Source organism: Geospiza fortis, unplaced genomic scaffold (assembly GCF_000277835.1).
Source record: "Geospiza fortis unplaced genomic scaffold, GeoFor_1.0 scaffold538, whole genome shotgun sequence".
NCBI classification, from domain to species: Eukaryota; Metazoa; Chordata; class Aves; order Passeriformes; family Thraupidae; genus Geospiza; species Geospiza fortis.
The window spans coordinates 3,533,738-3,545,901 of NW_005054368.1; the positions used below are offsets into that span (position 1 = coordinate 3,533,738).

General features: G+C 42.3%; 1 protein-coding gene across 2 annotated transcripts in view; it reads right to left on the reverse strand.

Annotated features, from left to right (window-relative positions):
• Positions 1-12,164, reverse strand: part of SPECC1 (sperm antigen with calponin homology and coiled-coil domains 1) — a 65,532-nt gene that overhangs the window by 6,449 nt on the left and 46,919 nt on the right. For both annotated transcript variants that reach the window (XM_031059792.1, XM_031059793.1), the window contains 2 exons: positions 11,885-12,035; positions 10,860-10,962 (listed from right to left, as the gene is read on the reverse strand). In XM_031059792.1, the coding sequence (XP_030915652.1) occupies positions 10,860-10,962; positions 11,885-12,035 (254 nt within the window). The remainder of the gene's footprint in view (positions 1-10,859; positions 10,963-11,884; positions 12,036-12,164) is intronic.

Sequence of the window (12,164 nt, forward strand, 5' to 3'; positions counted from 1 at the left end):
GGACAAAAACCATCTCCCTTCCCTTGTTTCTAGACACTTGGATTGTTCTTTGCCAGCCTCTTACTACAAGGCTGCACTCAGGTGCACAGAGCAAGCCCAGTTTCCCTGTTCACGACAGCTGAGGTCCAGAACCATGGGGGCTGCAGTGACTACAGAAACAGAAAATGGTATTTTGAAGTCAGCCCATCTGCAGAGAACTCCTTTGAAACACAGGATTTCTGGGGATACAGAGTGCACTTGGGGTTCTTCCCTGGATGCTCTCACAGGGCACAGCTGCAGTTAAAACAGGCCCATGGCCTAGTTCTGCTCCTGTGAACAAGGTGACCTTTCTGATGCTCCTGTCTGCACCGCCTGGCCATACCAGCACACTCAGGAATTCCCATGGCCAAGTCTTGCAGCTGTAGTTGCAAATAGCAGCTAAAAACAGAACAGTGAACTGCTACAGAGCAAGAGCTCCTGGAGCAGGGGGGCTCTGGGACACGGTGGAGCTGCACCCTCTCCCAAACTCCTGCAGGTGTGGAGTGACCTCCAACCCCCCTCAGCAGCCACATCCTCCCCTGTGGTCAGCTTCAGTTCACACTCCCCACCTCTGCATTTTCTTTAGTTAGCTGTTTTCTCATTTCTTTCAAGACTCCCCCAAAGACAAGGCTTTTACTGCATCTCTCATACAACAGCTGATGCAGACACATTAAAACCCAGACAGGAATTATTTCAGCATGTGCTCCTTGCTCCTGATGCCTCACTGATTAGTTATCCAACCTGGACCTGGTCCAGTCAAACAGGATTTCCAATTAGTAATAAATGTCCATAACCAAACATGACTCAAATTGAAGCAGTAGAGAATATTTCAGGTTAAAATACTTTGTAATAAATCTACAACTCTAATGAGCTCAGAAAGCAGCTGACATCCCCACAGTGCACCAGCCACCACATTGTAGGGCTCTATTAACATCTGTCAGTGGAGACAATACAAAAATGAGGCACTGGTTGAACACCATCACAAGAAAAAAAATATTTTGCTTTGAAAGCTGCCTTGGCATTGCCTATTCCATAAAGTTGCAACTTTTTAATTGGAAGTCCAACTTTGTGTGTATGGAATTGGCTGAGCTGGATTATACTGCTTTCTTGAAGTTTCAGACAAACAAGTTCCTTTCTATTTATCAATCTGCAGTTAGTGGGAAAGGACTGACTGCCAAGTTACAGAAGTGTTTTTACTGAGGCCAATATGTTTTATCAGCAAATAGCTTATCAGCAAATGCCAATATTCTCATTTTATACTGTAGGATGGAAATGGAAAATGGAGGTTGTTCCTCCTCTTTCCCAAAGGCCATGGAAACAGGAACAAACACAGCCTTAGTTATGCATCAGGACTAGACAAAAAGGGAAAGCTTGTTTGTGTAGGAACATTGTATCTATCCTCATTTTCACGATGCTACTATGAGATATGTGAGACAAAAAACTTCTCCTTCACACAATATTTCACTATCCCAGAATCAGTTTAATAATTTTACTTACCTTTGCAATTTTAAATACACTTAAAGCTCTTCTCCTCTTCCCAAATCACAATATCTACACACAAGAAGTGCTCATGTCTACACCAAAACTAGGTCCAAAAATCCTCACCTCCCCAACAGTTTTGTCCAGCCAGTCATCCTCAGTAACTTTTGGATCTAAGTCTTACAAACAAGCAAAAGTTCAAGGATGGGATTCTGCTGACCATGTTTGAACCACAGATGAAATCTGCTGCAAAGTGGTTTGCCACAATCAACAGCCAAAATGAACTCAAATCTGAATCCTTGTCCTAAATGCAAACCCAAAATGAACACTCAAAGGTTCAGCTCAACTGTTCAGTTCACAGTAAAAAATACCTAGGCATACTCAAGCCCACTTAGTTCCATTTTTACATCTAACAAGAATCAATGAATTTTGGTTTCTTTTTCTCTAAACAAATGCATTTCCATTTCATACAAAGTACAAACCCCTCTCCCTGGCAATTCATCTTGGCTTCTGTGTTAGATACTTTTCAGTTTGGGATATAAGGACATGGTAAATGAAAAGTGATCTGTGTTTTGCTACACTGCAGCTTTATTTGTAGTACCTCCCCATTCCACTACACCAAGAGGAATTAAGTCAAAATAGAGACAACTCTGATTTCTCGGAAGATCTCTGGCTCCCCTGAAGCCATTAAAAAAAAAAAAAGGAAAACAATTTAGGGAATGAACACCTCGGAAACTATTCCCTTCTCTTGATTACTTTGGCAGCAGAGCCTGTCTCAGTCTTGCTGCCACACCTCTCTCCCTATTCAGTCCCTGAATATATGGGATTCTATTTGTGTCCATGCTGGTTGTTAATGCACAACCCCAAGCTGCAGCAGGGTGATTTCTGTGTCCCACTGTGCTCACAGCAGAATCCCACCCCAAACTCTGAAAACTGCATGTGGCTTCTCATGAGACACCCAGAGAGGATGGCAACACTCTGAGCCATCAGAATGAGTGCAGGGAGAAATGGGAAAATGGAGCAGGGATTCAGATCAAACTGAGCTGCAGCATTTAACAGGAAAAGGGGGGAAAAATTGCTGTCATATGGCCACAGTACATCCTGTGGTCAGTGGCAGACCAGGCTCTGTCCTCAGCACTCCTGCAGTGTCACCAATCAGTGGAAACACTTAATTCTCTTCAAGCTCACAAGTGAACTCCTCTACATGCAGCGGGAGTGTTCAGACACTGGGATCTGGAAGGACAACAGGGAGCACAGCTATCAAAGTACCAGAGTGCCCAGGAGGGTCTGTTTCTATGAACATTAAAGTAAAATTAAAAAAAAAAAAAAAAGAAATATCCAGGCAATATTATTTGGATAACATGTACAATCTAGGATATCAGTGTCAGGTCAAGCCTAAAAGACACAAAACAGCTGGAAGTGATTGACCTTAGCCCCCCATTCCAGGAACAGGACCTTTCCTGCAGATAACAGAGCCCTTGGAGAGCCCTGCTAAAGACACCCAGGGAAATCTGTGTGATCTGTTCTCACTAAAAACAATTCTTTGTTTGTCTGAGGAAAAAACCACCACCCCATTAGATTTCACTCGATCTTTGACTCCAAGCAAAAAGCAACAATGACATCATGCACTCTTCATTACAGTCTGAGTAGGTTAAAATCCTGATACCAGATATTCCCACTATGCACGTGTTACTGTGCCCACAGCAATGGCTCTGAGTCATAATTTTCTTCCTGAGAGCCAGAATTATCAATTACAGACATGAATCAGCTTGAAGCTAGCCTGGAACTCTGAGGAAGGCCTGCAAGAAAGACAACCTGAGCATCATTATTCCATTCCCTCAGCACCCAGCATCCCTTCCCGCCTCTCCCAAGTTATTGGGATGGAATGGCACACCAGGACCCTGCCAGAATGGCTGATCATGGAGGTTCAGCCCATGCAGAATATAAAATTAAATACTTGAAAATAAATCTATTGAGTAAATAGATTCATTTATTGAATCTATTCAGTTGCCTTGTTTTTAATAGCAGCTTCCCTCAAGTGGCTCAGCTTCCTCCAGCTCATCAGTACCCAGGCCCCCACAGCTCCTCCTGAACAGCTCAGTGGTTTTATTGGATATATTTAAACAAATGTCTGAGCAGAAGCCACAGCTCTGCACATCTGAACTCTGACCTTTCTATTGCAAAATGGATCAAGGTACCTTGACAATCAACTTCCAAAGAGGATCCAAACCTACCCATCTTTAACAACAGCTGCACAAAAAGCAGCTCTAATTTGATTTATTACACCCTAACTGGCTGGGGCCAGGTTAACAGGGTTCAGCCAAAGAGGTTCTATTCAAAGGAATCTTCAGGCTCTCAGTGGACAAGTTCTGAACAGCTCCTAAGAAGCAACATGAGGGAAGGATGGCTCCTTTCAGCCTCCTAAACAAACAAAACACTCCAGCTCATCTGAAATGCTCCAGCAAAGATATGAAACATCTGGGCAATCTACTGGAACTATGGGTGAATGAGAAGTGTGGTCAGGTCCAGTTAACAGGGATGAAAGGCATGAATGCCTGAAATTAAAGGCTGCCTGGATTCTTCTGTAATTGCAGGGTACACCCAGATGACAACTGCACACAGCTATTTTCAATGGGGAGCTGCAAGTCTGAAGTGATTTGTACATCACATTTAGTCCATCTACTACCAGGAAGCTTTCTCAATTCTCTTACCAATCTTTTTCGCTTAAATGGAATACAAAATGAAGTAATGCCTTGTGATTAAAAGAAATCAAACCAACAATGTATTGCACAGAGATTAAGTGGGTAGCCAGAACTGGGAAGGAAGCCAGGTGACCTCCTATCCTCCAGCCTGTATTAATATCCCTGGTTCAAATGGCCCAGCCAACTGCAGTCTCCATAAGAACTGCTTTAAATTTCTTTAAAATGTTATGGTTTTATCCCATAATCCATATTTCTAATGCTTGTCCCAGCATGTCAGTTAGCCACGCATCTTATTGCTGATTACACATGCATGGAACAGCAGAGCTCAGATCACAAAATGCTCTCTGAAAATGCAGTTAAATCATGTCATAACAGCACTATGAACTGAAAAGGAACTGATGCCAGCTCTTTTAAAGTCATGCCATTTACTGCATTTCCTTTTATAAAGAATCCCTGCTTCCCATCACAATTTTAGGTTCTGTTTGCTCCTTTCTCCACTGCTGCCACAGGTGCTGCTTTGGGTTTACCATTCATCATTTGCTTCAGTAAGTGTGAATTAACGAGTCCTTTAGCAAAGACAAGATATTAGAGGATTTATGGCTGTATTTTTTTTTTTTTTGCAAAAGCATCAAACATCAATTTGCTATAGAATTTACATAGAGCAGAGCCATTTAAACAGAGGAAATTTAAAAATGTTAAAAGGATATTATGCATCCTACACAAAGATGTTTCAGCTCCCAGCTATTTCCCTCTCAAAAACCAGAGAAGACACCAAAAAGTCAGGCAGATCCAATTTTCTTATATTAACTTTCCTACCCATGGCAGACTGGCAAGTATAGGTGGAATGACGCTCTCTAAAATTCTGTGTTTAAAACAAGCTCATCTGGACAGGACTTGTCCTACACACATTGTTCAGAGTAAATTGTAAAGCCATTCTAAAACAATCCTGCACTCTTCAAGCTCAGCTCTTTGCTCCTGTGGCTCAGGACCTCTTCAAGGCAGCTTAGTTCTGATACTGTGGTTACAAGGGAGAGGTGGTGCTGAAATGGCTGAAGTTTTCATGACAGTAAAAAATGAAAGTAGTAGCAAATGGGAGACAGTTGAGGTAATAAAGTAATTATGTAGCCTCCTATTTCCTTCGCTTGCAAGGCAAGATTCTACTGACACTGAAACCATCCCTGCAACCGTGCAGTGAGCAACCAACCTGCCTAAGGAGCCAAACAGCTCTGCTGGTGCCTTTTACTGCTCCTTTTGTTTGCATTTTCATACATAAAGACTGACTTTTTATAAAGAAAACAATTTCTAATGAACACAGGCTGAGAGTAGCTGCTGGCAGAGCATATGACACACAGTGGATGAATTTGAACCTTTCCTAGCAAATAATCTGAGTGGTTTTGAATGCAAATAACCCCATGACAGCATCCTCATTACTAAAAGTCACCTACTTCAAAGGTCTCACTAAAGGTTAGTAAAGTTACAGGGGTTTGTACATATTCCTCAGTTTGGGTCTTAATTTATTGCTATGCACAAGAGAGACAGAAAATGTATAAAACCAAGTTCACAGAGAGCTGGTTGGTTGTTAAACATACAGGACCAAATGAGAGCTGGTCTAGGCAGAAGCAATTTTATGGATGTGTCTGGGTCATTTCAGAGATGAGGTAATGGTGACAAGAGGTATTTATCAAGTGTGAATGGTATTTCTGTAATTTCCATCAGTCACACTCTGTGAGAAGGCAGAGCAGGAGTCACTTCTGTCTGCAGAGGTAGATTACACACCAAAAGCAGGGACTAAGGAGTTCTCCCTCTTGTAATAATCCAATTAGACATTGATCAGTCCTGGGTTTTGCTCTGCATGTCTCTTTTCAGCCTGAATTCCCCTTATTATGCTCCCTTGCTGAAAGGCAACTCCCTGCTTGCCACACAGCTGCCACTTCCATCAGTTTTCTCAGCAGCTCCAACAAATGTCACAGTGCTGAATGCCACAGAGAAGAAGCAGACTGGGCTGGGTCCCTTCACTCCCAAGGCTGCAGCAGTGAGGATGCAGCAGCACAGCTCAGGGACCACACAGATACTCTGGGGAAGAGGGGAGGGAGAGAGGAGGGGAGGAATTAGCTCCACTCTGTGTCCAAGACAGCAGCACAGCTACTTCCTGCCTGGAGCCCTGGTGCAGAATTGCTAATGACCACACTGGCTGCCCCCACAGCTCTTTCTAATTATCTGTATTGAGAATTCAGAGATTAGGCATGCCCTGGAATTCCTGGGTGGAGGGGCAGGCTGCAGACTGCAGCAGGCTCAGGGTGGAGGATGGAAAGAAACAAGGTGGGCAGAGGTCCCACCAGCAAAGGTCACTGGTGGACCAGCAGCAGGGCCCAGCTCCCTCCCAGTTAAATTCCCAGTTTGGAGCTGTTCCAGCTGGTGACCAATCCATTCAGTGTTTTCACTGATTGTCAGTGCATCCAGGCAACACAAGGGAAGTGTCTTGGACTTTGGGATGGACAGAATGTAAATGCTATTTTTAAAATGACCCAGCAGGATAGAAAGCTACGCTTGAGAGAGCTGCATTTATTTTATCCCTCCAATCAAGAGACTAGTGTTTGTTTAAAGGATAAAGCCCTCTATGTGAAAAAAGGTAGAGCTTGGCTCAAGTTATTTGGCTCCACTGGGGAAGCCCATTTGTGCACTGGCATCACTGAGAAGGGGTGATTACATTGGTAATCAACCTGGTTATTCCTCACATGCCATTATTTGGCTACTGCATTTTAATTCCAGACACCAATCCTGAGTGCACATCTGGTGATTAAGAAACCACTGGGTTCTCTCCTGTATTTCCTCAGGACAAGGCACAGCTGTGCCGGGATTCTCAAGGCTTTAAAACTAAGCTCCATCATAGATGTGTCAAAAGAAGTCCCAGGTATTACATTCTGACCAGGTTCAGAGGTTGATCCTGGGTTTTGTCTCATTCAGCTCTAATTCTGATGAAGAATCAACTCTGCTGGAACTGCCAGCCTGAGTAACAACCCTGAGGACTGTGGTAGCGTTTATATTTTATATATATATTTTTTTTTACATTATTCACATAGCTCTGCAGTCCCAGATGATGCCAGTGAGGTAAACTTCTCAGCTGACAATTAGAAAAGATCAATGCTTTAGTAGACAGAAAATGCCAACTACTCACACTAATGACATACAAAGAAGTAACAGACTTCCTCTTTCTAAAAATAGCCCTTATTTTCCTGAATAAAGAAGAAACCTTCAAACATGGATGTGTTAAAGTACAACTGGCTGTGAAGGAGCTTTGGGATGTCCTATAAAAAGCAGGTCCTCACAAAGCGCAGCCCCAGGAATGCACCTGGTTGATGCATGAGCAGTCCAAAAATTGCCATCCTGGCAGTGTGTCCCAGCAGAGTCCCTCTCCCAAAGGAGAATGGTCCCATGACCACCTCACCAAAGGGAATATGTCATGTCCATCTTTGTGTATCTTTGGGTCACACTTAATCCATGTTGGATCTCATCCAGCCAGCAAAACAGGCAAAAAAAGCATCAGAAAAAGCAGGCGCTAACAGCATGGCACAGGGCTTGAGAACAAGGAGGATTTGGAGGAAATACTGCCTAGCACAATGAGAAAAGAAATGCAAATTCCTGTGAGAAAAAGAAAGCCACAAATTCGTAAACAAAAAGCTGGTATTAGTCTGAGTTTAAATTGAACACAAAGGATAAAGAGATTTATATTACATCCACTGCCAAACCACCAGTAGAGCAGTCTCTTGCTATAATTACTTGACAAACAGCAAATACTGCAACAGCTTTATTTTTCTCCCTAAGCTTTTGTATCTCTGCTCCATGAAGAGCTGCCTTGATCCACAGCTGATGCACTGACACTGCCATAGGGAGGTGATCTCATGGAATGGTTTGAAGTGCAGATCAAGAATACATGAAATACAAACATTTCCAGAAGTACAGCTGCCATTGCCCTTTATCACTTCTAGGACATTCCCTGTCTGCTCCTATTTAGCATTCTTCTGTTTAAAACAACCACAGAGTTTTACTGAAAGCATGGAGGATCTTCAATAAGTGAAAGATGCAAAATAGGTCCTGTTAAACCAAACATCACTTTGAACAAAGAATAATCATGAAAATGTATTGTAGGAAAGAGCCACTCTCGGATCCTCTTTTCCTTTGGGCCACAGGAAGGGTGTGTAGTGGTTGAAAAGAGCATGAAAATAGTTCCATATTCATTAACATGGTGGCAGTTCCTTCTCCTCTCTAGAGAGAGCATGTGTGGCAGAAACAATAATCCTCAATTCTAATGATCATGGGTTAAGTGCCTCTTAAAGTTCTGTGTTTTCACAATACATCTGTGAATAGCAATAGACTTTAATCTAGAGAGGTTTGGCCCCTTGACAAATGGTCTCCACAGAGAGCAAAGAGAATCGGGGCACTTAAATGACACCACAGTCACTAATGACATGATTATGGGAGGTGATAATGCAACAAGAATGACTCTCAGCAGCTTCCAGGAGTTCCAGCTCACCGGAACCCAGCCTCTTAGAAAAGAGGCACCCAGTTCCTGCTTCAAAATGCTGCTAGGATGTATCATCTTTTTTAAATAGATGGAAAAAAAGCCACAAGACAACAGAGAAAAAGCTATTTTAACACAAATAGCTTACTCTCAGCAGGCTTTGTGGTTTAAAGTATTTGTGGTAAATGAGTTTCAGAGCCACAAAAGCATTTCTCAAGCCTGGTCACCTCATGGCCCTACATTACACACCATGATGTCAATGAACTTGGAGAGGCAGAAGGAACAGCAGAATTGTGTATCTGGCAGCAGAGAGCCTGTGCCACTGCACAGTTCTTATAGGGAACCATATATTAGATATGATTTTCAAGGTGGAGATGTTCCACCAAAGTTTTGCACAAAGACACTGAGTCCAAAGCCTGATTTCACCACAATTCTTGCTCCTACTGAGATTTTTTGCACATTCTCCTGCACAATTATTCAGAATCAATGGTCAAAATGCCACATAACATTCATCTGGGCACCAAACCATGACAATTGAAATAATATGATCTATCGTGCCACAGTTTATGCAATCCCATTTTCATATGCTTTTCTCCTAGTCCTTAAACTGAACTCCCACTTTATTTTCACTCCAGTGATTCTCTTTTCATGTTCTCAATATTTTTTCTCAGTATGCATATCTTTCTGATATCAAATCACTGTTTAAATAATGATCTTAGAATTGACACAGCCAATTACAGAAACATAGATGCTTTCATGTTTCCCTTCAGTTACTGTAAACTCATGCAATTTCTTTTTTTAAAAAGCAAACAAAACCCTCCAGGCCACTGCTAATTTGTGTTGCACTTCCCCCAACTCCCCTCAGTGTCCCTGGTTTATTTTATGAGATTGCCTCCTGGGGAACACACTGAAGTTCAAGGCCAGGGAATGTTCCCACTGTAGTCTATGCAAGGAGAGTTTATGGTTGGACTTGATCTTAAACCAAATTAAACTAAGTGAGTCTATATTTGCCAGGGGCAGGATGAAAATTTCTATCTACAGCATAAGTTTTGTATGAATTAAGACATTTAAAAAGTGGAATCCTGTGTGCTGGTCCCTAGGTTTCATCCCCAGACACCTTCCTAGGTCACTCATCCAGGTTTCCTCAGGGAATCTGGGACATGGGGAATAGCTGCTACTGAGAATATCAAATATTTTAATCGATTCTGCCCATGCTGCTTAATGAAATCATAATTTAAACAGAAAGGAATCCCCTCTTCCCCCCCACCAGCTCAGATGAGGAATTGCTACCACACACTTTGCCACCAAAAAGAGAAGTTGGGCAGCCATGCAGCAAGCTTTTAATGCTCTCATTCTGCTGTGTCACAGGGCTGAAAAGAGTTTGCATCCCAACTTCCCCCTGGTTCTGGCTCCATGTGAAGAATGACGTGACAGATCACCCTGGAATTTCCACAGATGATGCCTCACAGACAGGGGTGTTATCTCTGGAAAAGAAATCACCAGGGCTCTGCTCTGTGGAGCTCATTACCTCATCCCACCCTTGCAGTGGCTGAGGCAGGAAGGAGGATGACGTTCTTTACTCCATTTCTTGTACTCAAGAATGATAAAAACTCCCTGTGGAGCTCAACATCAGCCTCACATGGGAGTGTAAGGGGCTGGGAAAAGCAAGTTCATGATGAGTTAGTGAATGCACAGCAGAGAGTGCAATGGGAATGAGAGGCTGAGGAAGAATGTCCAAGAGAGAATTCCTCTAAACAAAGCAGTGAAGATAGAGAAGAAAAATTCTCACCATAAATCAATATTGTGATTGTGCTTTGGTTCTTCTGACTTTAATATCTACCCTGAGATGTCACACAGGCCTCTATATTTGCAAAGCCACATCCTTTTTTTCTAAAATCAATACATTTAGTTCAACTTGGGTGTAAATCAGAGAAAGAAACCTACAGGCTGATGCTCAGAGAACACTTCTAACAGTGAAAAGGGCAACACTGCCAGGAGAATCTGAATGAAGAGGATGGAAACAGCCCATAAAAGTAAACATGCAAAAATCAACATACAATATTATTAATATTTCTTTGAAGTGACTGCTTACTGCATACTTTAGGAAAGTGATTAAAGTAAAAAGGTGCCTACTCTCTTACCTGGTAACCTTCAGTCTTCTTTTGGCACCATTTCAACAAAGCATTCCTCTTGGAACCCCCATACTCCCGAGCCAGGGCTGCCAGGGGGTCCTTCCTCTCCACACTAAACCAGGGAAGAAGGGAGAAGACAATAAATGCACTTGAAATCTCTTTAATTTTTAATTTTTTAATCCGTTTAATATCTGTATGACACGGCAGAATGGCAGCACAGAACATGAACACAAACCACACTGAATTAGGTTTTGGAGCTTGCAATCAGTATTTTCCTTTACACAAGGAGGTGTCACTGCACATGAAGAGCTGAAAAAACAGATCCTGTGGATATCCAGTGGTATGTCTTAACCAAACATTTCTGCTATTATTGTCATCAGCTTTGCTTATACAATTTTCAAGTAATCTCTTTATTTTATATATTGAAAACTAGCATTTAGATGTAAAATTGAAAGAAACTGCTTAAAGAATCTGTAACAGTAAATTCACACCCAGCTGAGGTGCTGCAAAACAAGTTCTTGAATAAAATGAAAAGTGTGAAAGCTGAGAACATTTAAAGGCCAACAATCAAAACACCCACATTGTCTCCACTCTACAGCTTCTACTGGTGGAAATAACAGTGGAGATCAGAGGAAAATGTACGTTTTTTTCTCAAGAGAGAAGAAAATTATGCATCCAATTTCCTTCAGCCCTCAGAGCCTCTGGTTTTTAGCTCACCACAACATGGAAAATGACAGTAAGATAAAGAGGGCTGACCACATGTATCATGATGGAATTCTTGTGCACAACTCAGTGGCTCGTGAAAGCTTGTTATCCTCATTTCCCTTTTTAAAGATCATTACAATCTGAATTTTCATATCTGGATCTAACAGAGCCTGGTAATTCCCAAAGACTGGCCAGCAGAGTCTGCTCTGGAGACAAGAGATCCTCCAGATTAAAACATCCAGATGAAATCCTCCAGATTAAAACATTTATCTTGGTTCCAGGTAATGCTGTTGGACTGCCCTGTTTTTCCCAGAAAATTGAGCTGATACCTGAGTTTGCTTTGGGGTTTCAAGCAGCTGGGGGTGGAGGAAAGCATCCTGCTGCTGAAGGCCATGGGGGGTTTGCTCAGGGATTCCAGGGAGGGGCTTTTGCGGAGGTAATGGTCTGGTTTCAGCTCTTCATTCCTCCCCTTCAGAAGGTCTGTGGGAATTCAATAAAAGCTGTCAGTTTGCAGCCTGAAGAATTTGATTAATCACTGTCCTGCCACCCCAGCACACAATATGTAGTCTGTTGTTTTGATTCTAAACAAATGTACTCATTTGTTCATTA